General features: G+C 37.7%; 1 protein-coding gene and 1 long non-coding RNA gene across 4 annotated transcripts in view; one reads left to right on the top strand and one right to left on the bottom strand.

The window, feature by feature from the left end:
* The window catches only part of LOC121521289, a 72,493-nt gene that overhangs the window by 22,581 nt on the left and 22,149 nt on the right, over positions 1-27,763 (top strand). For 2 of the 3 annotated variants that reach the window (XR_005992838.1, XR_005992839.1), the window contains exon 4: positions 12,303-12,359. This is a non-coding gene — a long non-coding RNA (uncharacterized LOC121521289). Of the gene's footprint in view, positions 1-6,771; positions 6,840-12,302; positions 12,360-27,763 lie in introns of all 3 variants that reach the window. The other variant, XR_005992840.1, reaches the window with a different exon arrangement.
* On the bottom strand, positions 15,514-27,235 carry gpr31 (G protein-coupled receptor 31). Its single transcript, XM_041805146.1, has 3 exons — positions 26,995-27,235; positions 26,322-26,894; positions 15,514-21,229 (listed from the first exon to the last, which is right to left on the bottom strand). The coding sequence occupies exons 2-3, from the start codon at positions 26,877-26,879 to the stop codon at positions 20,768-20,770; spliced, it is 1,020 nt and encodes a 339-aa protein (XP_041661080.1). The 5' UTR covers positions 26,880-26,894; positions 26,995-27,235; the 3' UTR covers positions 15,514-20,767.

Genomic DNA, 27,763 nt, shown 5'->3' with positions numbered 1-27,763 from the left:
GCCGGTGGCCAGTGACAGATCTGTATTGCTAGGAAAATACATAGTTTCTCAAGTTAAAATCAGTTAAAAGCAATGCTTAATCTGTTAGCCTGTTAATGGCAGTTTCCATTTTGTGTTAGCATCAAGCTAACAGCTTCAGATGTATATATCCTGGTCCATCTCTTTGAGATATGAATTTTCCTTGAATTACTGTAAGTGACTTTTAAAGAGTATTTTTTTAGCATATCTCTAGATCTAATGCTTCCTACTTTGACATTAAGGTCATTAAACTGGCATCATTTATGAGTCTTATCTAATCAGTATCATGTTGGCTCAAAGTAACAACAGCTTGCTGACAAGACAATCCTAGCCACCGTGATGACGCTACATCCCCTCGTTGATATAAAGGAATGACATTAAGCCCTGAAATAGTGCAGGAAACATGCAGGTCTATACTCACAGTAGCTGTGAAGTTGATGCTGCCTTTTAGTTGGTGAAAACAAATCCTAGAGAAATCTGAATTAGCGTCATTGGACAAAGAGACTGCTTAAGAAGCTCTTTTTCCCTCTTAAATTTATCTGAATGAACGCTTGGATGAACATTACTTTTTTACCGCCACCATCAGTTCAGAAGAAGTATTAATCAGACCAGGTGATTAAACAATGGTAGGATGACATCATTTATTTTATCACATCCCATAACAGTATTTTAAATGGGCAGTTTTTGAAATACCACAAAGTATTGTGAAGTGGTTTCTCAACCCTTTGAGTTATATAATTCTTTGTAAATTTCTTTGGTGTTTTGTTACACTGTATGTCCGTTTTTGCACAAGATCATCAAACCTAAGATGACCAGTGTCTCTGACAGATCCATTCCTGGGATTCTGATTCTGCTTCTTATTTTGTACTTTGTAGATGTTTGCATGCAGTAGCATGTGACAGGGTTGGATTAGCTTTTAAACTTCTTGTTCCATTGAAGTCAAACATTAACATGCCCTTTCTAACTCCCAGCGTCTATTTCCTCTGACAAACAACAAACAGTAACACCTAAATCACCGCTCACTAACGGTTTAAAACGTGCTTAAACTGCAGCTAAGACTTCATTTACTAGGTTATGGGAGCCTGTTTACATGACAAGGTCTTTTTTCCTCGTCATGTCCCACATATGATGTAATATTGCACAAAGTGCAATGCACCATCAGTTCTGCAATGGAAAACATGTCATAACACAGAGAACTCTTCTTACACATGCAACCTGCAAAACCTCTGACCACAACAGAGCATCATCTAATCCATCACAGGCTTTGCAACATTTCATGTCTGCACAGAAATCTTTAGTGTGACATTTCTCATTTTTAAATGAAAGGATGAATCCAGTTCACCTATCATCACAAAACCCATTTTAAAGCAGCGGCAAAGTGCAGTATTTCTGCTCTTAAAGGTCTAACAACAGCTTGAATTATGCTGTATAGTTCAGTTATTATCTCAAATAAAAAAACATGTTCAGCAGTGATGAAATCGTGGTTTTATGTAAAGTCAATTTCTTTATTTAGATTTCTAAGAGAATACACCCATAGTTTAGAGAATAGGGAAGGAAATATGACAGTAGTTTTTCATCACAATGTAATTTCATAATTCAGAAAGGCATTATATAAGCAAGCAAAGTGTGACTTGAATCTAAGGTACGTTTTGTTTTATGAAAATGATATATATGCTGGTATCTAACACGTAGGTTTGCTTCTGTGATGATGGTTTTAGGGATGAAGATGACAACACAGAGGATAACACACCAACTCAAGACTGCATCAAACGCATTTTTTTGCAAAGTTATATTCACTCAGTTTAAAGAAGATAAATGACAAACAGTTCACCTATATTGGCCATGACTTTAGTATAACACTAGTCATAACAAAGAAATAAGAAATAAGAAATTTATATCTAATCTCCCAAAATCTACAAATAAATGTTCAAAAATTCTAAGAAATGAACTAAAAATTAAAAACCTGTCCCACCACCCAAAAAAATCAAATCAAATTCCCAAGAAAATTCAAATAAATTCCTCAAAGTTTCAAAAAAATACTCCCCCTGTAACGATCCCTGTCTGTTAAGTCTATTTTTGTTCACTTTTATTTTTGCACATTCATGTCTGTTTTATGTTTTGCACGTTCTAATTTCTCTTTTCTGTTTTAGATTGATCTCGCTCCGCTCACCTCGCCCCGCCTTCCTCACTGACTCCCGATCCCTCATGTGTCACTCACCTCGTCTCCTCCCACTGCTGCTCTCCGTCCTGCATGCTGCTCCTCACACCTGTCCTGCATCACTGATTAGTCATAGTATAATACTCACCTGCACACTCACCTCCTTGTCAGTCCGTTGTTCTCCTTGGTTCACGTTCCGGCTCTTTAGTTTGTTCTTGTCTAGCCTTATTGTTAACGACACAGCCAGTTATCCGTCTCTGCTCTTGCCTGATCCCTGCCTGTACCTTTGCCTGTGAGTTTTTGGATCTCTGGTTTTTGACTCGGACTGCATTAAAGATTCTGATTTTTGCTTCACGTCTACCGGTCTCCTGAGTCTTGCATTTGGGTCCTGATTTATTCTGTGTTCAAGTCCGTGGTTCATGACACCCCCCAAAAAATTAAAGCACCCCCCCCAAAATCAAATCAACTTCTTAAAAATTTAAAAATTTCTCAAATTTTCACGAAATTACCTAAAACTTCAAAGCTAATTCCCCCAGAAATTTGAATCAAATTCCCTAAAATTTACAAATAAATGTTAAAAATTTCCATAAACATACCTAAAATTTTCTAAATAAATTTCCAAAGAAATTTAAATCAAATTCGCAAAAATTTACAAATAAATTCATTAAAATTTCAAGAAGATACTTTAAATTTTTAAACCAAATCCTCCCCCGAAATTCAAATCAAATTCCTAAAAATGTCAAAATAAATTTCTCAAATTTCCACAAAAATATATAAAAATTTCTAAGCAAAAATCCCCCCAAAATTCAAATCAATCTAACAAAAATTTATTAATTTATTTATTTTGTCCGTTATTGCAAAATTGAAATGAATTGTAATGAAGGGAGTGATGATTTTATGGATTTCTTATTTTGAAGAAGACAAAAATGCACAAAACAAGGAAAGTATGAACTTTTGTGAATTATTCAAGAAAATATTGGCATTTGTATGTTTGTATTATTAACCCCTCTGCCTAAAAAAATGTATCAAATTGATATTTCAAAACACATTTCAGGTCAAAGAAATATTGCTCCCTCTGTGATTTGAAAATTGCACTAAGTCATATTGAGATTTAAACTACATTTCGATTAATTGCCCAGCCCTAATAGCAAAAGCATGGTCTTGTTATGTTGGCTGGCATGACAGAGACACCTGAACAGACATGATTTGTTTGGATGTTATGTGAAAGACTGCTACAGGATACACTGGGAACTGTTCCTGGAAGCTGCTGTTCTGCTACTGCGCAAGGTTATGATAGTTTTGGATTTTTCGATAGTTTAAATTTTTATTTCGTTTTCACTTTCTTTTTTTAATTTCGGTTTATTTTTAATTAGTTTTTACTGCTGGCTTGTCAGTTTAGTTTAGTTTCTATTTTGCAAAAATGCTTCTTTTCAGTTTCGTTTTTATTAGTTTTGGTGTTACTTTTAGTTTTTTCAGATAGATGTCAGGGCTCACGGAACATCAAAACCTTTTTTAGAAACATATTCAAGCAGGCTACTCTTCACTTTTAATTTTATTTATTTAAAGATGATGTTTGAATACAACTCCAGACATAAAACTACCACTGTATGAAGTCTTGACCAATAAATTCAGGCAATTTTACACTCCCCAGACTGCCGGTCAATACAGTTGCATCAAAGACTAAAACTAAGGATATTTTGTGTCCGTTTTTAATTTATTTTACTTAGTTTTGTAAGCGCACTGAACAGTTTTAGTTAGTTTTCATTTTTTCGGTAAAGCTTAGTTTTGATTTTGTTTCAGTTAACTAAAATGATTTTTGAATTTTAGTTTTAGTTATTAAGTTAGTTTTAGTTAACTATAATAACCTTGCTACTGCATCTCATTTGTGTTTCATGGTGGACCACACCTGGCATCGGGTTTGAGTTCTGTTCAGAATGCCCCTTAACACCTGCCTTTCTCCCTCAACCATGTCTTCACATCTCAAGTGAATGCAGATGTATCATTGTAGCAAAAGTATTTCATAAATAAAGGACTTCTCCATTAAAACAAGACTTTCCAGAGGTGCAGGCTTCCTGCCAAAGAGTGAACAAGTGGCTCAGGTACAGTGGCCTACTTTCCCTGTTGTTGACTTAATGTAATAATTTGACCAACAAGTCACAGCTTGCTTTTCCTCTGAATTTTAGAAACACTCACCTACGTTCAAATCATTACACTCATTCATAGCATCCACCCATATTAACCTTGCCCTTCAACTTTTGAACACAGGAAGGCTCAAAGAAGAGGAGAGTGCAACGATAGCGAAATAAAAAGTGAGAATCACTTCTTTTTCCAGATGAGAGCATTGTGTCCTCATAGCTTGCTATAAATGTAATATTCAGCACCCTGTTTTTGGTCTCATTCAAAATATGTTCTCACTTCAACACATTCTGTGTTTTCATGCATGATAGAAAAACACTGAAGTCCTTGACCTCCTTGTAAGTGATAAGCTTAAGTTTCGATTTCAGTGTTTCGGTCACTGGTGCCTGACCTTGGAAGCCCCCGTGAGAAATTTATTTTGTGTCATTTCTGCATCCCCTGTAGGAAAATTTGCACATTTTATCTCTTGAATTTGTCCTGCACATGTAAAGTAATCCAGTCCAAAGTGAGAAATTCACTTTGACTCTATAATACAGAAAATTTAGGCTGTTTTTGTAGTGTGTGGTTCATGTTTTCCATCTGATGTTTTTGTTGTCTTGGTGCTGATATCTTTTAGATTTTGTAGTCATATAAAGCAGTGGTATTCAAACTTTTTTGCCCAAGGCAAACTAAAAATCAAGCTGATGTCTCAAGGCACACCATATTAATGGCTTTGCAAAAAAGCCTTTTTAGCATGTGTAGCAACATGTCCCAACTACATGCAAAGTGAGGGGGCGCCAGCTACAACATCAGTTTGGTGAGTTTCCTTTTGTAGCATCCTGACACCCTGCAAGTGATGCACTGCAGCTCCTCAGGTTTATCCCCAGTCACCCTGTTCCTATTTTCTCTCTGTTGCTCCTATTAAGATGGACAACTAACAGGGGAAGATGATGCACAGAGGTTGACAAGGAACCAGGAGTGTCCCACCAGAGGATATTCTTAATTTTCTTCCACTTTTCTCGCTCCCTAAACTTGATAGCTTGTTTTACAAAGTGGAGTGTAATGCATAGATATTCTTCATAACCACTTATAAAATGTTAAGATCTGAATTGTGCTTACATGGAGACAAAACTATGTGGCTCACAGCCGTTAGAGACACCATACCTCAGATTACATTTGCATATTTAACAGATAACAGATGGACAGTGAGCATGCAATGCTGCATGATGCAATGCAACGTGTAACGCTTGCATGCAGTAAGGACATTGGTTATAGTGTCTTAAGTTTTGCACAGTTGTAGTACTAATGTAAAGTCAGACGAATTCCCAAGGCACACCTAGACTTGTCTCAAGGCACACCAGTGTGTCATGGCACACCATTTGAGAACCACAGATATAGAGGCATCAATAGCAGACGTGTCATATCAGGTTGTCGTTTTTAATACAGATCATGTAACTTAGATTCCTTATCCAACATTCACACTGAAGATGGATTTGCTCAACCCATCTAACCCATTACCTTAAAAAGTTGTATCAGTGTATGATTGTGTATCTGAAATGTTGAAAATATCATTGTGTAAAAGTGCCTCATAGTTCAAAGACTAGAAAAGTTCTGCTATACATAAGGACGGTCGATTTGGCATGTATTTCCTCGGTTTTCCGCTTTTTACTGTTGGACCAGAATTTAAAAATCAAAACTTCAATGGCCCCAAAATCAGTCCACTCTGTGTGTTGCCACTCACCTGTGTCTTAATGCATGATAAACCCTCTGAGCCTGATGTACCAAGAAAAATGGTATTGTTTACATTCACATGGAGCTCTTTGCATGCTATTTGGCACTTTGTAGGCATAAACAGGACCTTGCTCGGAGACTTCTTCACATGATGCCCTCAGTATTGCACTCTTACTTCTGCACAATGCATGCTTTCACAATGAGTGTGAAGACAGCTTGGTCCAAGTTTAGGAGAGAAACATGCAGACTGAGCTGTTTGCAGGTTTGCGTTGACTAGAGAAGCTGTGTCTTGCATGATGTTTATGTTACATTATGTGCCCAGAGAGCTGTCAGCACCTTGTCTCTGTTCTGATAGCATGCTTCTAAGAACTTATCTTTTCTGCATTTTCTTCAGCCATCCTCCAAAAAAACCAGACTTCAAGTCAACTTCCTGCCCATGTCTACATTGCCTCTCGCTGAGTCATTCTATTACCACATGGAAATTTTGTTTATACTTTTTTAAAGTGCCAGTAATGGTGATGCTTATACACAGACCCAGTGTGTATACTTTGTCCACACTTAGAACAAGGTGCCCTGGAAAGCATGCCTCTTAGATTTATTGTGATCAGTATCCAGTAAAAGTGCCAAGAAACCTTTCTGAGCTTTAGTAGGGACTCTCTTCTCCCACACATACAAACTCTTAAAAGTTAAGCATCTTATTTCACCATCTGATCAGCTTTTCCTGCCAACTCTCTCTTTATCTCTTGTAGGTCTGTTGTTTGCTGCATTGCTGTGGATTGGTCCGCTGCTTATTCTGACTGTCGTGATCTGTGCTCAGGTAGTACATGTTTTATGTGGGATGTACCTGATGACTATTATAGTCTGTTAAATGGAAAATTAAATTCAAAATAGTTGATAAATGTAAAGGTGAGAACCAAGCCTCAATCTCATGTTGAAAGTTGAGGCCAATAGAAAAGTACAAAAACCTCTAGTTTCTAAAGTGTCCACTTGACCCTGGCTGCTGTAAGCGGAGCGTTAAGACTTGCCTACTCCCCCCTTCCTACTGTCCTTCATCAGCCACAACATCATTCAGGCCCCATCCACGAGATGAATGCAGGAGTATATGCAAAGTTTTTTGTCGTATCGGCATTTCATCCGCATGGAAATGGTGCTTTTGGTGGCAGTAAATGCTACTTTTTGAAACCGTGTCCCAGAGAGAACAAATCTGTAATCGCTTACCGTTTCATATCCATGTGGACAGCCAACCGCATCTTTCTTGAAACGATTAAGTCATAAATAGCGTAGCCCACCTACGCGGCATGCGCTGTAGAACCAAAACAACAATGGTGGTTTACAGGGTTGTGTTAATGCTGCAGAAGCTACTGATCTTATTATGGCTTTTACAGCCAAATCTGATGCTCCTTTACCACCACTGAGAACAGCCAACACCAGACGCTCTTAGATCCACCTCAGAGAACAAGCAGAAGGGCAACCAGGAGAAAGTTTTTGGCAGTTTTCTGTAACCTTCTTTTCTCTTTTGGTGCATTTGCATGGCAGCGATACAGCGCCACTTACAGGCTTGGCATATATACTACAGCTTCTTCGGTCATTTTCAGTGGTACCATGCTTACGCAGACATTTCCTGAAACGATCCTGTATTTATGGAAAACTTTTTCAAATGAAAAGGTAATGTATTGTTTTCGTCTCCGTGTGGACTAGGCCTCAGTCCATGCTGCTTTTCAGATTTGATTATTAGCCATAATGTCTTCACCTCAGTTGGCACCAGATCTGCTGGTAGGGCCGTTCAGTTATGACAAAAAACATAATCATGATTATTTTGATTGGTATTGAGATCAGGATTATGAAACATGATTACTGCTTATCTTACAACCTGCAAAACATGCACATATTGAAGTTAGAAGTTCCTCATCGTTTGACAAAACCAATAATTGAAAAGTAAATGAATGAAAAAAAAACAAATATATCAAGCTAAATTAATTGTTATTTGACAAAAATTAACCAACAAAAATAATTACTTTTGTAGCCAAGGTATAACAACAAACGCTGAATCTTTCCACAGGACATATCCTACAGACAAAACCGCACATTGCCCAGCAGGGTTTAATTACAATGATCCCTTTTTCATGAATGTGGGAGGTAAAACTGTGATTAAAATTTAAACTTTTAGCCCGCAGAAATAAAAGAAATCAGCTACAGTAGACAGCTTGACCTGTCAGGCAGCTGCTCAGCACATTTTTATCACAAAATTTAGAATTTAAATAGTTACTGCTAAAATGTCAGGGTTTGTGCCCTAACTCAGTGGTTCCCAACCTTTTGTCTTGAATAATAATATTCCAGGAAAAGTTGATAAATACCAATCTAATCTTGACGACCTCAGAGCTGCCAAAGCGTCGCAGGTCCCCCAGGGCTCTCTGGCAACCCACCTACTGGTTCCCAACCTGGGGTCCAATGCCCTAACTGATCAAAAGTGCAACTGAATTCCAGTTAACATAGGATTTCATCTGAAAATAAGGTGGTCTGATGGTTTATTTACTCAGGTCTAACATAGCCCACACACCATGATATGTTTTACCTATTTAACTGCTATTTGGAACAGCTCATTGCATTCCTTAACAGCTCAATTGATGACTGTTTCAGACACAGCCTTAGGGTGCATTTATGCTAGCACCACTTGCCCATACTCTGCTGCAGTGCATTTATCCCCCTTCACAGTCCTCACAGTCCTTCACAAGTCTAATTGGGCCTTGGCATGGATTTGTCATCACATCGTGATATGACACACACAGTTTTTAAGCAATTCTGTCTCAGAGTCGGCACAGCAGGGAAATTTACAGACAACATGACAGTATCATGACTCTCTTTGTGGCTTATTTTGAATCATTTTGGTCAGATAAGCTGTCTAGCACCATACCATTGTTCAAAATGATAGCCAAGAGGAGCGGTCATATTGATGATATGTCATGTTCATATTGGACATCTGTGCTTGTGTCCATGAGCAAATGTACTGTGCCGAAGCAGGTCTCTTCCATTCGTGCCAGGGCCTGGGGAAGTGTGCCTTGCTTGAAGGCAGTACAGATCAGTCACAGTGGCCAAACAGACTGGACTATGGGCCAAACATGTTTGGGTACTGTACAGATTGTCTAGTGTGAGCGTGCCCTATGGAAAAAATACCCAAAGGAAGAAATTTATTCACTAACACCAAGATTAACACAGATTTAGTGTCTGCTATCCTTGCTTCTTACACCCACAAAAGAATTTGCACCAATCATATGTCCACTCTTAAACAGCCACCAAGTTTTGCAGCTGAGAACAATTTGCACACAAGCCAAGCAGCTTTGTGCTGCAGATCACAGACACAATGACAGAGTGAGACAGAAAAAAAAAAAGATGTCAAAGATCTGGATGGGGTGTAAACTTCTAAAAGGTCAGAAATGTACTGGAGGAGGAGACGTGCAGACATTGCCATCCAACCACTGTGCTGGTTTACATCAGGGCATTAACTGGAGACGCAGTGCCTGCTAGTGAAAATATTCACAATTAATATATACATGGTTAGTTTAGCAAACTGGTTATTCTAGAGCAGACTAGCAAAGATGACAGTATGTGACTGTCTATTTACACTTATCTGTAGAAATATCTGATATCATGCTGCAAGTATTTTATCTGGAGCGATTCAAAACTTATCAAATGTAGGTCATCAAACTTTCTCTACAGTTTCTGAAAGTGGTTTAGAAAGAACACGAGAGCCAGGAACACGATTCCTCCAGCTTCTGTGGAAAATACAATTTTTGTAGTATAAGAAAGGCTTGAAGTGTGTTTCTTGTGTGTGTGAAGAGAGCAGTTTTATTTTAACTTACATCTGTATTTTTAAGTGTATTTTCTATTTTAAGATGATTTTTTAAATGGTCTTTATTGATATTGAAGGATAATATTGTGCTTTTAAATTAACAATAGATGACAAAAACATGTCATCTATTAATTAATGTGTATAAAAACCATATCTTTTTGGTCATAGTCCCATAAAACAAAATTGTTATCGTGCCTGCACAAACAAACTTCAGTTTCAGTTTTGATTTTTTTGAGACAGTAAGATATGATTCATTAGTTAGCCTGAAAGCAATCATCATCTACCATTGTCTGATAGCTGGTGTATGCCTCAGGGAGCAGACATGACTTTATTCATAAATTTGGAGATGACTTCAAGGCAAGACATCTTTTTTTATGTGGCATTAAGCAGGGATGTTCCAAGGCGTATAATTTCTTATCATATTATGATTGCTGTTAGCGGTGAAACAATGTCACATCATAACGATGCAGGTTTGTTTGCAGAATGTGGCTAATGTTGGCATATAATTACCCCTGCAATTAAAAAAATATTTTTAGTACCACTGATAGAGGTGGAAATCTTTAAGCACCTAACAGTTCAATTCAATTATGATTCATAGGGCTACGATTTGATTCTTAATCGATTATTGATACATTTCTGTTCCCACTGTGTCAAAAATAATTAAAACATTACATTTTTGTTTAGAAAAAAGAGATAAATTAGATATCTACTATCCTCTAATAGGAGATGTGTGTTAACTGGTAAGTTACAATGGCCCCAAACCAAACGTAGCAGCATGCTTTCCCTGTAACATATCTGAAATTACAGACATAGAAAATGTCCCTTTTCACAGATGAACAACTGGTAATCTAAATCTTGCTGTATGCCAGAGTTCCACCTTTTTGTTCCAGCTGTTCCACAGTTTTAAATATTTAAATCTATTACTATCGATTACTTGACATTTATAAATCAATTCAGAATCTTTCACCTCTAAATTATGATGCATCTAAAAATTGATTTTTTTTTCTCCTACCTCTAACCACTGACCATTATTGTTTTCTTTCCTCCTAAAGGTATTGACTGGGGCTCCTTTTAGGTACTGGTACCATTTTAAAGTATTGGGTTAGCACCAGTATAAGAAAAAAACCGAAACTACCGGATCAACGACCCATTTGTGCATGCGCGGCGGCATGCTTGACGGTAACCCTACTTGGACAAATTGCCTGAAATGCATCGCCAGAGACGTTTCAGGGATTTTGAGTCATTCTGCGCTGTAGATGGGTTAATTTCGTCAAAATTTTTAATCAGATTAATCAGTTAAAAGACATTTTTAAGAGTTTGGATGGCTTTGTTACAAGATTATTCTTTGGGCTTTTTGCCTTTATTCATTTGGTTAGGATGATTAAAGAGAGACAGAAAATATGGAGAGAGAAGGTAGGGGAAGACCTGAACCAGAAAGCTCCAGAACTTAAATTTCATCCCACAACCAGTGCGTTGAGAACTCTGTATATGATCGCCTGCTCCACCAACTGAGCTAAACTGGCATCCTGTTTGGATTATTTCTGAAGCGTTTCAAGATGTCAGGAAACATAAACACCGATTGGCTTTTGCTACACAGCGTCAAGCAGGATTGAAGCTCAAGTTTACATATTTATATTGTCAAATAAATCATCACAAAACACCAGCAAGATCCAGTATGCTATCAGTGAGTGTAAAAATCTGCCTGTTTGAGTGATTTATCAGTAAACACCAAATGGTGCTGTGTGATTGTTGATGCATTTTGGACTAAAAATGAAATAAGCTGTTGTGGATTCTTTTGCCTTTTTTCTTTCATACTGTTTCACCCTATCTGCCCTTACCAGACAACAGGTATGCAAGTTTTTCTCAAAGGTAGATGCTTTTCTAGGGAATCCAAACAAGAATGTGATGATATGGCGTATAAATCCATCAAACTGACGAAGCATTTTCATTTAAAACTCTAACCAGATGTCTTGAGAAGTCTTTTAAATTCTTCTCCTTACAGATATGCATGTTTTTCTCCAGGATGGAGGAAGGAAAGATTTTTCTTTCTCATCATCGGACCTTGAAATACTAAAGACATAAATAACAGAAAAAATATCTCATAAAATCATTGATGGCGAATGAAGATTAAACATATTTGTGTTTCATCAGAGATCTTCCCACACATTCATGGTGCTAGTCATGTTGAAAGACTTTCCATTAATAATATCTTGTGTACCCAAGCACTGGCTCCATTCATAGTTTCTTGGCATTTTTTTCATGATAACAGTATCAGCTTTCACAGCACTGTTACTGAAATACCTCCCCACTGTCTTTAAACTCCTGCCAGAACCACATCATATTATGTTTCTTATTTTCCCTTCACATGCTTCCTCCTTCAAAACTTAATCCTTTATTTACATTTTTTTAAACCTGTTGTATGTGTCCTTACAGGTCCCATTTTCCTTTGTATCGTCTGTTTGCTGGAGGCTCAACCTGTCATTATATCAGGTAAGAAGCAGCTACTTTCTACCACAACCTCAGCGTCACTACAGCTTTATTCACAGCGATAAGATAGCTGGTTCTATCTGACCCACATTTTTAACAAACCTAAGGAGCTTTGTTTGAAATGTTTTGTTTTGGAACCCTGTCTTACGAAGTTTTCAAGTTGCTATAATCACATAAATTCTGCATATTGTTGTTATAAAGTTAAGAAAAAGCCTCATTATTGATGTTTTTTCTGAAAGTTTTTTTTTTTTGCAACTTCAAACTGAATGTATTTGAAGTAACAATAGTTTATTGTTCCTAGTATTCAAATTGTAACTTATAAAAAAAAAATCAAAGAACACCTGCAACTACTATTACATCTTAATCTGAAATAAGATACAACACAAGTGTCCTAATGAAAGGAGAAGTACTCAGTGAAAAGATCACTAATCATGATTATTCCCCTAGTGCTACTGATAAATTACATAACCTGACACATGGCCCTTTTTCTGCCACCACATCCCTGACAGCATCGAGGTTCTTAGCATACAAACACAAGGAAATGACAGTGTTTGTGGTACCTACTCTAATACACGGCCTTTTCTGCCTTACCACATCAACCCAACTATAGGCTGATGGGCAGAAAGACCCAAGACATCTCAGTGGTTGTTAAGTATGAATCCCAGCTCACGGGTGTTGCATCCACTTGGTCCCAAGACACTTGAAGGAGGCTTCACAGTGAGCTCCAGCCTCCCAAAACCACTCTTCTTCATACTAGCTACCACCACCTACTACACTGGGCCAATTTTCTACCAAATTGCCTTTACAGCCAAAACAGCAAGGCCACCTTCAACACACCCAGGCCTCATACATGCAAACAGTTCTCATAATACCTACCCTATCATGTGGCCTCTACAAAAAAATCATAACTGTTGCTTGTGCTAACATTACACATTAAAAAAGTATGGCTAAAGAGGACACAAGAGAAGATTGAAATACACAGAAATGTGCGGGTAGAGAGTGTAGAACAAGGATGGGGGGAAAAGATACTGACATCTTATTTACTGTCTGTTGCAAACTCTGTTCCTACACTCTAGCTCTGTAATGAGACTGCTGATCTTGCGATAAACCCATACACCTCACTTATGCTGGATGAAGTCTATCTCCATCTTTGCAGTTCAGCTTCTGCCCCTAACTCAGCATATCAAAGCTTAATCCTTTTACTGGCTAGTGCACACTATTTACAGTTGTGTGATGAGATTTCTTCCTAAATCTACATGGATATCTGAGTTGTTAGCACCTTTTGAATTGTCTGACTGATGCCTAAATACCTACCTCTTTTTAATTTCTCTCCCTCCCTAACTGAATGGCTACACTGATTACATGCTAAACACACCAGTTGCCTTCTTATTGCTTAACTTCTAAAACTGGATATGCTGCCATGTAGATATCTGGACATTGTGTTAAAACCCACCCACCCATCCATCCAATTTCCTCCACAAATCTGGGGCTGGGTTATGATGACATCAGGCTAAGCAGGTCAGCCCGGACATCCCTCTCCCCTGCAGCATCTTCCAGCTCCTCCTTGGGAATTCTGATGCGATCCTAGGAAAGACTGGATATGTAGTCCCTCTAGCCGGTTCTGCTGTACAGTTGCCATGTGGCCGCTACAGTGCATCTGAAAGCTTTTTGCTGACCATATTAAACATCAAAAGAAAAGAATGTGATGATATTACCAAATTAGAAACAACAAAGGAAAAATCTCCACATTTCTCAGATAATCTGATAGTTCTCTGTGATTTTTAATAATATATTTGCCTAAGACACCAATCCTTGATATAAAGGAGGACTTACTGACATTATAACAAAAATGTAGCTTACCCATTAAACCTCAGGGCTTTCTCTGGTCTTTACAGTTAAGTCCACAGCAGAGCAGATTCTTGTGTTGATCTGAGACAGGTGCTAACAATTACAGAAAGTACAATGACTACTCTCTTAGTTTTTGTTGCTTTACTCTGATAATCTGGTGAACCCAATGCCACAAGAACTGGATTTGTGAGCAGAGCTGTCAATCCTGGCATTATACTATATTTTTTACAATCAAATTACTAATTAGGACTAATTAACACTTTGGCATTAACCAACAAGAAAGCAGTTAACTGCAATACTAGAAACTATGTTTAAGAAAAACTGTTGGACATATATTTTGACTCTGTTGTTTTGAGCTGTAGCTCGTCTGTTAACATAGAAGAGGGGGCCATTAAAACTTATACTACAGCCAGCCAGCAGGGGGAGCTAATTCACTTTGGGGATTCTGTCATGTCATTTATCATTTTTTTAAAGATCTCTCCTTTTTTATAGATCCAGGATGCTTAAGGCTGGAAGATGTCACCCAAAAACAGCTTGGAATTAAATTATTTGTAATGAATTGAGTATCTGGGAGGGAAAGGCTGATTAGTGCTTTAGCTAAAAATATTTCCATGGGCAGCTTTTAACTCAAAATGAAGCCAAAATTTAATTTAGCTTTATTATATTAATATTCAATAAATAGTTTGAAGCCCCCTGCCCATTACTTTGTAATCTTTTTTTAAGAAAAATGCATTTTAACAGATGGAACAGGTGACGAAAACAACGTCATTATAGGAATTATACCAACAGAATTTTGGTTTTATAGGATTTTCATGGCAAAGATAATGAATTCTTTATTGCTTCCTCTTCCTGACTTTATGTTCTTATCTTATGTGATCTACATGATTCACAATAAGGTGACATCCCCTGTTTTTGTCACTTCATGTGTTCTTCAGCCAGTAAGAGTGTTCAGTCCTTTACCTCATTAGGAATCACAGATTTGGTGTCTAGACCTTTATTGGATGTAAGATTTCTATTTCTCAGAAAGCATCATCTCCTTCTATTTAAGGAGCTTTCCAGACACACTAGTACAGTCATGAAAACTACACCCACTCTTTATCCCAGGACAGAAGTTTCAGGATTGCTTAAATGTACCATGACTCACATCTGAACTTTATGGGAATGTTTGTGAGCCACTAGAGTTAAATCATATGAGGTAATGCTGCTGAGCACGGAGCTTTAGATGCAGTAATCAGATGGATGAAGAATCAGTCAGCAGAATTGTATTTAAGGATTACAGTATATTTACACTTCACATAGGGCAGTAGAGTTAAAAACACACACTCAAGACGGATCAGATATTTACACAGTTCTAACAGTACAAAGAAAAGCTTGTAAAGGCATCCTATTATTCACAAACACATTTCTTTAAAAAACAATTACAGTTTACAATTTTTGAAAACTTTCACGAGTAATGATCATAATTTGAGATATCCAAAGCATTTATGAAACAGGTATTAATAGTGATTTAATAAAAAGAAAAATAAATTTAATAAAAATTCAGAAAGTGTGTGCATCAATAACTTACTCTAATATACCATTTTTGGTTTTGTTTGATACAGCTGTAGATATATTTTAAATAATATCTAATTCTACCATCTTCTTTTATTGTATTTAATTTAAAAATGTACCTTATGAGATATTCTAGAGTTTTAAATTTTTTTTGGTTTTTTTGCTGAATTAAGAAATTGAAACCAAGTCATTGTGCTAGAGCGCCCTCTGGAGGCTGGGTGCTTTTTGACGTTTCTGATTTTGAAGCGTGTTTTGGATTAGGATCGTTTTGAGTGTGGAATTGTTTCTGTATTAGAGAGCGTTTTGTCAGTTGCATCGCGTTTCCCCTTTTGAAGTTCGTTTGGACTTTTGATTGTGTCTCTAGAGTTGAAGCGTTTCTCTTATTGAAGCTGTTTTGTTTCATTTAGAGTGTGTCTGGCTTCTGCAGACCATTTGCCCTTACTGGCCACCGTAGTTTTGGCATGTATTACCTTAAAAAGTGAAGATATGAACATTTATGCCGATATTTGGGCTGTGAAAATCAGCGTATAACAGCTGTACATACTGGCCATATGAACAAATAAGTTAGTGGAGTTTTAGTTTGACCAACAGACCTACATCAGCTGATGCCTTTTCTTTATTCATTATCTCCATGCAATAAATCTCTTTTAAGGACTAAAATCTCTTTATATGTTTACCCTCAAACTTTAAATAGTGTGTTTTAAGGACTGAAGTGTTAGGTTTGAACTACGCTTAAATATCGATATACTGGCTAAAACCATTTTGAAAATATATGCAAAAATCCATGTTTTGCATCTCTCGTTCTAATGTATGTGATACATGGATCAGTGAATACTTACCACACAATACTGCAATGAACCCCTGTGCTGATTTTAGTAAATTAAAAGCAGCAATCAGTGCACCAAGTAGGCATGGAGATCCACCAAAAACAGCCTGATCACAAAAGGACATACATTAGCACATTAAATGAACAGTGCTTGCACTAGTTTTCAACTCTATCAAAGCCTTAAAAAAGAAAGAAAAAAATGTGCTTGTTTTGATAGACAAAGGCAGAATTGATATTGAATTTAACTATACAAAATTTCTCACTGAGGCTGGTAAAGAAAATACTTAGCTGGTGGATTATTTTACTGCTTGACCAGTCAGTCATAAAGATGATTACACACCCTGGCTGTAGCTACACATTCATGAGGGTAGCTAACATTAAAACCCTCTGGCAAAACAGTATTCTTGCAAAATATTCAGGGACATTACTCTGACTGTTGCTCATAACTTGCGGATGCCTTCCGTTAGTTGTTTTTCCTCTTTTGGCTAATCATTGATTTTTCCTTTATTCCTCTTGACAAGAACATTGTGTAATATCCATAGCACACACGTCACCATGTCAAAAACTGTGTGACAAATCTGAAGGAGCAGCTGTCTTTATGATACACAGTGATGCAGCTTTAACACACAGATGAGTAAAAAGAAATCTGATGATATTTGAAAGAATCACCAAATCTCAGCTGGTTAATCAGCCACATGAGGAGGGCGTCTATTTATAGGCAGACAGTGAACAACACACACTTTGTTCATTGTGTTATTACTGTTAGTGATGTCATCAAGGTGAGCAGGCACCTTCAGGAGAGTTTGTAAAAAAGTGTGGGAATAGTGGAGTCAAGTCTAGTTGACACTATGAGTCATGATTGACACTGCACAGAGGTTTCAGGGGAATTTTGCGTTTGTGAGGCGTGTCACGTCGTTTCCTGGATTAATGGTTGTCAAGGGTTATTGTAAACCACGTGGGGGTCATTTAAAGGTCCCTCACACTATGATTGATGGTTTATTGTTAATTTATTACCTTCCACAGATGAGTTTTTGGTGCTACTTATTTGCAAAGGCCAAGATAGAATCAGTTTAATTTAGGAGCTCTTGAATTCCTTACCTAAGTCTCCTAAATGCTAAAGAGTGGACTGCTGGTCTTCTTATGAACTGTATTATTTAGCACAGCTTTCACACATGTACTAAACTTCTGAAAACTTAAATGTTTGGGGTGAGATGCGCGTGTGAATGCAAACAGCAGAATTGTTCACCCCAACTTTACCCCCAGTTTTTCCTTTCAGCCACGGAGTAAAACATCTGGGTTGAATGGATGTGTGAATGCAGCAGGAGGAATTAATCTGTATATTTGAATGCTCCGTTTAGTTGAACAATATTTTTGCTTAAATTTGTCACTTTATTGTACTTGAGTCCTTGTCCCAGTGCAGCAGTAGAATTAATTTATCAATGGGTTTAAATTCATCTTAGTACTGTTGGTGGTGATATGTCCCCTTTTAGCCAAGTATTAATGGACCTGCTTCAGTTTGACTGTGCTAACAGACTAGCAACCAGCTAATCAGTTGTATAGGAAACAGTGAAAGCATGGAAAACTTTGTACATAATCTGCACTTTACTTTGTTATAAATGCCTGCTGTCCTTCTTAAGGCTGGCTCAGATTACACAAATTAAGCCAGATTTTGGCCTGATTACATCGTCGCAGTCAGCGTCAAACGTCCTGCTGATTATGTGCACTGGAAACAACAAATGCTCTTGTAGTGTGACATAGTTAACGATGTTTCCAAGACGTCCCATAATCATGGCTCAACAGGACTAGCATGTCAGAATTTTTCTTGCATCATTGTCTTTGACACCCTTATTCCCGTTATCACTGTGAATCCTGAAACTTGCTAATAGGAGAGTATTTGCTCTTATCTTTGTATCATCATTAACCAGTGACATTATACAAGTCCCCACTGTTTATTACCCTGGGGATTTATGTGTACATACAGTAAGGCTGTATGTATCGACTATGTTAACTGTGCAATATTCTTTGCTTGTTATCACATTTATACCCCTAACTCTATTTGAAAGGGAGGTGGTCCACATGGTCCTCCTCTTAATACATCGGGACGAGTCAAAAGTTGTTTGTTTTTTCTTCTTTTCATTTCAAACAATCACACAGAACGTGTCTGTTGTAGCTCTGATGGACTCTCTGACCTGCCCCCTTGAAGACCTGTGAACTTACACACAGTTGTGGAGACAGTGGTGACGTCAGCATACGATCAGGATCACGCTTGCAGTGTGACCAGACTGTTGGCCAAGACAGGACAAGATTTTTGTTGCATAGTCTGACAAGGTTGTCATGAACGAACAAAAAAACATGTAATCTGAGCCGACCTTTACAGTGACTCAAGCCAGGGGTCAGTGCAACTTTTGGTGTTTTACTTCTGGTTAAAGTCACTGTGAAGCTTGCACTAAAGACCAGTTTGGCTGGTCAGATAAGTTATGCAAGTGTAAATTTATCTCCATCTGTAGTAAGGATTAAGGTGTCTTGGTCTGACTTATGAAAAATTTGACCTGGTTTGGCTTCCGTTGAACTACCATGTTTACATGTTTCATTGGGGCAACTGTGGCTAAGTAGGTAGTGGGACGTCTTGCATTCGGAAGGTCGTGGGTTTGATCCCCAGCTCCTTCAGTCACATGTTGATGTGTTCTAGGGCAAGTCACTCAACTCTTACTTGCTCCTACTGCTTTGTCAGTTGCATGTAAATGTGTATGGATGCATATGAATGGGATTAACAAAAACTGTTGGCTAATGCTTTGTAGTGAGCTTTGCCATTAGTGTAAATGTGAAAGACTAGCTGTGAATGGGTAGGCTTGACCTGCAGTGTAGAGACACTTTGAGTAGTCAAACGTCTAGTAAAGCATTAAACAAGCTTAAGTCCATTTAACACATGTATTTTAAAGTACAGTTTTAGCCGAACTAACACAATTATTTTCTAACTGCAACAGAATGATAATGTTTATATCCCACCTGCACACTTCCTGTGCAATTGTTATGCATGCCATGAAACTGCATCTTCATTTTCTGTTCAGCAACCCTTCTATTTTCTTCTCTGCTCTTGTAGATATGGACTAATAATGACAAATACGGGAGACTACACATATTGGCAAAAATGATCATAACGGCTTTGGGCACTTTTGCTTCATCTGCAGTTTCTGCATCATCCTTCGTCCACAATTTCTTCAGCCTCCATCCCTCTGTCTGACAGTGATAGATGCTTTTTTTTTTATATAAACGAGCAACTGCATGTGTCAAAAGAGTTAATAAAGGCCTTTCGAATTCTTTATCAATTCACACAAAACTATCCAGGACTGAAAAAATATACTTTAAAATGTCACCCATCTCTATGTCTAAACAGTAATGCAATCAAAAGTAAATCAGTGGTAATAATCAGCTTCCTGTATGGGCCTTTAGGATTAAATCTTACATAATAGGGCCAAATATGGGTTTGATTTGGGGCTCAGGAATCCAAGTCAGAGAAATTCTGTCTTGTGTTTTTTTACACCGTCTTGAAAAGATTTCCCCCCCTTTAAATCCCCCTAGTTTGTAAAAATCTACAGAGTTATTGGTTTAAAGACTTTGGGATGACATCATTGAATTTTCTGAGGCTAAAATGATCCCATTATTCACTTATGTTTCTGTCTGTTGGCAGAGATTTTTTTTTGGCATTTCAGCACTTCAAAGAAAGAGTTTTCATGGCTCTAACTCATAACCTAAGTCGCTGTCCAAGATAAGAGGAGAAACAGATGTGCATTCTTGAGCTGTGGGCAATCCCCAAAGAAAAACCCTCCTTTCACTAGATAAAGTTCACCAACACCAAATTTTTTGAGTCAGTAGATAATATTCAGCAACACTTGGACTTTAAAAACAGATTTGATGAGTCAGTAGATAGTTCACCAACATTTAGACTTTATAAACAGATTTGTTGAGTCACTACTATGTCATATTTACAGCACTTCAAAATCTTTGGAAAAACCACCACTGACTCTCTTGTTTACATATCTTTGTCAATATTTTTCTATTAAAAAATACATACAAAATCTTAAATATTACATGTTAAGTCTCTGTTTTTATAATACATACAGTATAGGGGCACAGTGTCCATCCCAGGTAGTATCTGTTCATTCATACTGTCTGTTTTCCATCAATTTCAAATAACATTATTACGTTTGGGATTTGGTGTGGCTCCAGTTGAGCTGTCCAGCGGCATCCCACCGTCTTTCACTAAGCACGGGAAGTAACTGGACAGATACAGAGCCTTGAACTTGGTGCTGCAGAAGCAGTAGATGAGCGGATCCAGCAGACAATCCATATAGGACAGGACCATGAGGCCGTCGAATGCCACGGCTGCTTTATCCTGGAATTTTTCACTCCACTCCTCCACTCGAGCGATCAGCAGAACCATCCTGGCGATAGTGCAGGGGAGGAAGCAGAAAGAGAAGACCACCATGACGGAGGTGACCAGAAAGACGGCTCTCTTCAGCTTGGTCTTGTCCCCGATGCTTTTCTTCCTGAGCCGGTTGACGATGTGGACCGTGCAGTAGACCAGGATGATGAAGGGGATGACAATCTGGGTGAAGAAGACCACCTCTCGCAGACTGTCCACCACATCCTACGGGGATAAAAAGATAAGTTTAGTCACTTTAGATACAGAGTCTCACACTTTTATGGTAGGCCAGAGTCTCCCTACATTTTTGATGTATAAAATGACTTTTTTTATTATCTTGCACGACTGAAATCAGAGAGACCCCTTTATTCTCGTCTTAACCATATGATTTAAGTCTCAGCTTAAAAAGGATACACTGGAATAAGTTTGCGGCTCCACTGACTGCATGTACGGTGGGATTTTCAGCAGATTTTCTAGTTACTTCTGATAAAAACTGAAGCTAAACATCAAAACATTCAATAGGAAAAATGAGGAAGGTCAAAAATACATTGCTTCCTATCAGTTAACAGAATTAGATGAACAGTTACTGAAATTATTTAAAACCTTTATTTTTTCCTTTAAAACTAGCAAAGAAACTTTGATAAAGCTTTTGAAATTTAAAAATTAGAAATAAAAAGCCCTGCATCAACTCTTAAATCAGTAATGTGAGACTATTTTAAGTCTTAAAGTACCAACTCTATGATAATTCTAATGTCCCAGTTGTGCCTTTTTTATTCTTGTATGTAGGAATGGGAACTGATAAGATTTTATTGATATCAGTGCCATTATTGATTCTTCTTATCGATTAAATTCTTTATTGATTCCCTTATCCATTCCCTGCTTGGATTTTTTGGGGAAAAAGAAGACTATATAGATTTTCACTTTCTCTCTGAACACTGAAGACCTGTGCCAGCTTCAGTGAGAGTCAGTGACACACACACACACTTCAATTACTGGCTATAATAAACAGTTGTGATAACTAAAATGTTCTTCATCAAGTGTTTAGAGGAGAACATGCTAAGAAAAACCAAAAACATCTTTTTTTTTTGTTCGAAATGTCTCTGTAAAAAGAAACTACTCTCTGGATCTTCAATTTCTGTAATTTGAATTTGAACACAACACTACTGCTCATTTTCTTCAAAAGATAAAACCTTAACTTAAATTTAAAACTAGTGTCTGGATCCTAGATCTCTGGATGTTTAAAAATGAATTGAAATCTTGTACAAAATTAAAAGTTCTTGTGCAAAAAGATTCACACCAAGGTTTAACAGATGTTGCATGATGCACTGTTTGCCACATTTTTTGAGAAATTAACCACACACTTGACAACTTTTGCTTGTTTTTGTGACTGTCCTCTCCTTCCTTCTCTGTTTTTGTTTCTGCTGACTGCCTCTCATGTGACCATGTTTTTCAAGTAAGGCATCTATAAACGAAACATTAAGATTGAATGTAAACAATGTCAATGGATTGAACCAACTGAAACTGGTTCTCGATTCCCATCCCTTCTTGTTATATACCTTGAAAGTTTACTCCTGCTCCAATCAACTTTTGTTGAGCTGATCCAATCTCCAGGGAGTTTGCTGGCAGAAAGCCCTGATGGAAAACTACTCCAGTTACCTGTATGTCTTTTGTATTTATCAGTTAAGAACTTATCAGAGTTAAAGAAAGAAAACAGGAGGCTGAATCACAGTAGAAGATGAAAGATAGTGAAACCCAGAGGTTAAAGAGAAAGAGAGAACATGCAGTTCTAAAAAAACAACTTAATCTTGCATATTTCCTCTTTAAAAGTGTCTAAAGAATTACAAGTGCTTTTGAGAGTATTAAAGTTTAAAATGCTCATTTTTAAAAGAAAAAAATCTGACTGTGACAGATTGTTTGATGAGGAATGTGTGAAAAACAAAACACAGCCTCTGTATGTTCAGCCCCCCCCAATATGAAAAGTCAAGCATATGCATACTTTAGTTTTTTGTTTTTTTTTTGTTTTTTTTTATTGGTAAAAATGGAATGATTTTACCCCTTAAGGCCCTAAACAGAAAATGTAACTGAAACCATCTGTTTAGTTTAGAGGAGAGACTCAGCCTGTGGTGGAACTGCTTTAAACTCAGACATCTGAAGTCTGGAAGGATGTCAGTTAGACATTACTCTGTTTGAAGGGGTGTGAGGATAGGAGTATCAATTCTGTCTTTGTTACACTCAATTGTCTTGAAAGTATCAAAGTTATGAAACAAAAACAGTCATATTTACAACTAGATGAACAGTCTTGACTTGCTCCAGGAAACATGTTTCTAATTTAATATCACTGTGTAAAATTCCAGTGCAAGAACTGAATTTTTATTGGTTGGTTAAAAAGTGTAGCAAAAGTGTATTTTTTCACCTCTAACTTCTTATCAGGAGTGATGTTAGAGTAGCTAATATAATGATGCATACGTTTACCTTTAGACAACCTCTATTTAGCATTTGCACAGAAATCCACTGAGAAATGTCTCAGAATAAGACATGATGGAAATAATTGTTATCGCTACAACTATTAATTACATTTCTACAATTATCATTATCTAATGCTAATATTGCATTGTTTTGTTTTCTATCAGTCATGGTTATTTTTGCTAATTCTTCACAGACTGCTAGCATCATGACTGACATTATAGCCATATATAGCCAATGGGAGATAAGTTTATGGCCATGATAGCCATAAATTTGTCTTCCATTTGTTGTTTTGTTGTTTCTCTTGTCCCTCTTCCTGTATCTCCCTCTTCTCTCCTTCTGCTTCTTGCTTATCTCTTTCAAACCCCAGTGCAGCTTCAGCAGCTGGCTGTCAACGTGAGTCTGGTTCTTCTCAAGCTTCCTGCCCATTAAAGAGACAGTTTTTCTTGCCACTGTAACGAGACTAAATACTGCCAGTGCTGAGCTCATGGGATAAGGGTCTTTATGATAATACATGAAAGAGTACAGTCTAGACCTGCCCTCTTTGTAGAGCGTCTTTTCATAACTTTTATTATGAATAGGCCCAATACAAACACTGATTGATTGATTGATATGCTTTTATCTTGTTCATTGTAGAAGGCAGGGATGGGCAACTTTGATCTCCAATAGTGTTACATTAGTTTATTCTCATTGTCAGAGGGTTAAATTGGTCAAAATCATAGGGCACCTTTAATAAGATTATTCTAATAGCTTAGAAGTTGACAGAAGAAACTAAATAATAGCTTACAAACTCAAGGCAATGCCTTATTTAATGAGCTAAAGCTAATTTAAGCTACATTCTTGATGTTATGAAGAGAAGAGCGTATTTTCAAGGTATTAAAAAACATCTAACTCACATTTTTATTTCTTTTTTTCACATTTATTTGGTAATGCTTAGTAAGAGTTTTGTAGAAATAGTTATAGCCAAGTACATTTGGGATTTCTTGCAAAGAGATGAACAAATACCAGTTATCAAAGATTATTATGAAAATACTTCCGTTTTTAATGCTGTCATGGCAGATTTTTGACATCGTTTCAAGTTCACAGCAGTTTGGGTATCTGAAATGAACTTCTGGGCCTTAACTGGGGAAGAGGGAGATTGGATTGGTCCCCAGGCCACCAGTTGCCCACCCCGATAAGAAATAATGTACAAAGAATGGGTTATTATGGGGGAAACAAACCCCCTGGAGTAGGACTGTGTGATATATCGATGTTATTGATTAATTTGCATTGATGTGTTTTGGACATTTTAAAAGATAAAAATCTAGATTTTCTGAAATTCCCCCATGCCTCCTCTTTCTTTCTCCCTTGGGTGCCTGTAGTTTGCACCCACACACAACAACATGGCGACTAGCATGAATCCAGAATTTTTTTATGAAAGCCATATTTCGTCAGTTGTTTGAAACTGGTTTGGGTTTGTGACTTCAGACCACAACCAACCCACAGCCTGCTGCAAAATTTGTTTGAAAGCCTTGGCAACTGCAGCATGACAAACTTGTTTCTACATCTCAAACAAAGACACGCAGCAGAGTGGGGAAAGTGTGGCTCACTACGGAATTCACAAAACCACTACGTCCAACAAACACACACGAAAGAGCAGCCGACGGTAGCAGACGAATGTTCCCGCTTGCCTCAAATGAAAATATTAGTTATGGAGGAATATCACGTTGATGTTTAGTTAAATAATTACAGCCTTCTGTAAACAACCTAAGTGCCTTTTTTTCAGACCAAATTACAGAAAAAGCAGCTGTGATTAATTTTTTTGTCATCTGTGTGTGATGGGATTTAGATTTTAAGGCCTTACCGCCCAGCCCTACCCTAGAGACTAGTTTAAAAAAGTCACACCAAAGAAAAAGACTGGGCAAAATATCAGTATGACAGTTAACTGACTCAAACTAATGATGATAAACATTCATACAATAATCCCAAAGTATGGCACTCTGAAAGGAATTTCCAGCCATTTTCACTGACGGTGTCAATTCTTAATAAATCCTCATGGTGGCACTAATGAATGAGGGTAACATTACAGAAAGAATTGGCTGAAGATGTTAGTATCAGGGTTAAAAATAGAGAAGAGGACAGCCAATTAACATCTGAAAAAGTTTGAGCTGAAGCTGATAAGAGGTGGCGCTGACATCATGCTGCAGTCAATAGGTACAGGAAGCCTTAACTTAGCCTTTTCATCTTATATTCTTTAGTCAATCAGATTTCATGGTTTCTTTGATATGATTAGCATGCATTGTATCAAATATGGCAGAGCCTTTTAATCCATAGAAACTTACATTCGTGATATCCTGATTTTAGTGTACATTTCCGCATTGTGTTCCTGTTGTGTGTGGTGCAACTTGACACCCTCCTGATACAACACATCTCAACTTTAGCAACTCTGTGAGCAAAAATAGCTCTGTGAACGAGCTCTAAGTGGGTTTGATAACCTGGAGTACACCGCTCTTTTCACATTCTTGCACTTCTTTTTTCGCCACTTGTTCACATTCGACCGATCAGTTATTTTCCACATTAATGCCCTGTTTGTAACCTCTTAGTGAGTAACAGAGAGTTCCTTTTCTTTGTGTGAACTGTGTGTTGCGTTAGTGAGTGATGCAAATTTTGATGTCAGTAGTAGGACAAAAAAACTTGCCAGCTCAGCACTTTAATAGTGCATGGCAAGTAAAGGAAAATTTTACTGTTATGCTTTGTCATTTCTTTACATGAGACTCATCTCAAGGCTTTATTGCAGATATTTGTGGTTTAACTTAAATGAGAGATATAAAGTAGCTCTTTTCATTAAGGCACATGTTCAATGAGTAAAATTTACCTTAATCAAGGTGTCCTCTCTAGGGTCGCCGCTCTTATGGCTGTTGCAGCAGTCGAAGTTCTTCAGCATGGTGGGGATGGTGAGGGGCAGGAGAAGCAGCCAGATGATGATAGAGATCTGTGGAGACTTCTTGAGCGCTCTGAGGAGATTCTTCCTTCCTGGGTGCACGACGTTAAAATATCGATCTATGGATGTCACGGTGAGGAAGGCGATGCTGGCTCCTCGGTTCAGAAACAACATGAACAGCATGGCTTTGCACACTGTGTCATTCCCGCTCCTTCTCTCGCCTTGAATGAAGTTGTACGCCTTTATGGGTAAGCAAAACAGCAGCAGGATATCAGCCAACACCAGGTTGAAAAGGAAGACGTTGTTGGTGTTGGATTTCCAGAACTTGAGCTTGAATATGAAGAGGTGGAGGACTGAAGCGTTGAGAGGCAGAGCCAGGATGAAAATCACGATCATGATAGCTGCATAGAACTTGTACAGCGCCTTGTGTGTGGCTTCACAGTCCTCAATGAGCTGGTAAGTGGAGTTTGCCATTCTAGGAGTTGCATACATTTCCCAAAGAGTGCTCTGATAAACACAAAATAGAAATCAGATGTGTCCTACATGCACTGAACAAAGTATTCCTTTCTATACTGACAAGGAAATCTCTTCACACGTGAAGTCTCACCTGATACAAACTGAAAATTCCTGTCAAACAAGTTTCCTTGTCTGTAATCCTTGTAAAATCTTCTCTCAGTCTTTGTGTGTGTCTCTGCTTTCCAAAGTCATTCAAGTTTTTTGTCCTCTTTGGTGAAAGCTGGTGTAGCAGTGAGTCCTCCAATGTGCAGAGCAAATGGTAGTTGGCTTCTGTGTCCTGCTTTTTAGCCTTGTGCTCATATTGTGGCTCCGCCTTATAGCCTGAGGAGGTGAGTCACCAGCTGCTTTCCATAAGAACCGGGAGAAGCCTGTTACTTTATATACTGAATAGAAAAGAAACTAAGAGGAGTTAAACTTTAAAGAAAACAGGACTACAATCATTTTATAATGAAATGTGATCAAAGTCTAAGTCTCTTTCTAAGTGCCGACAAGCCCTTCTGCATCTACTGATCACAGAAGCTGATAAGCCTTTTGATAGACAGCCAACCATATAAGAAAATGTCATGGAAACATTTCACCTTTTTTCAAGAGTTTGCAGCCATCTCTGCAGCACAAATCGAGCTATATTAAGGTCTCAGTAAATCCCACAAGCTACTGTAAAACCTACAGTTTCTCATGAATGACAGCCCAAGTGTCCCAGCCTTCAGCTCCCAGGCTTTTCTGATAACACGTGCCCTGATGTTAAAAACAGATCATTTCTCCTCAGAGTACAGATGTGGATCCATGGGAATCAATGATACATCTGTAAGTGCTGCTGTCAGTGTTTTCTACTATGTAAGGACAAGTAAAAGGGGTTGGTA

This window comes from Cheilinus undulatus, linkage group 14 (assembly GCF_018320785.1).
Source record: "Cheilinus undulatus linkage group 14, ASM1832078v1, whole genome shotgun sequence".
Taxonomy (NCBI): Eukaryota; Metazoa; Chordata; class Actinopteri; order Labriformes; family Labridae; genus Cheilinus; species Cheilinus undulatus.
Note: the sequence above shows the minus strand (reverse complement) of the source record. Positions and strands in the feature narration are given on the sequence as shown.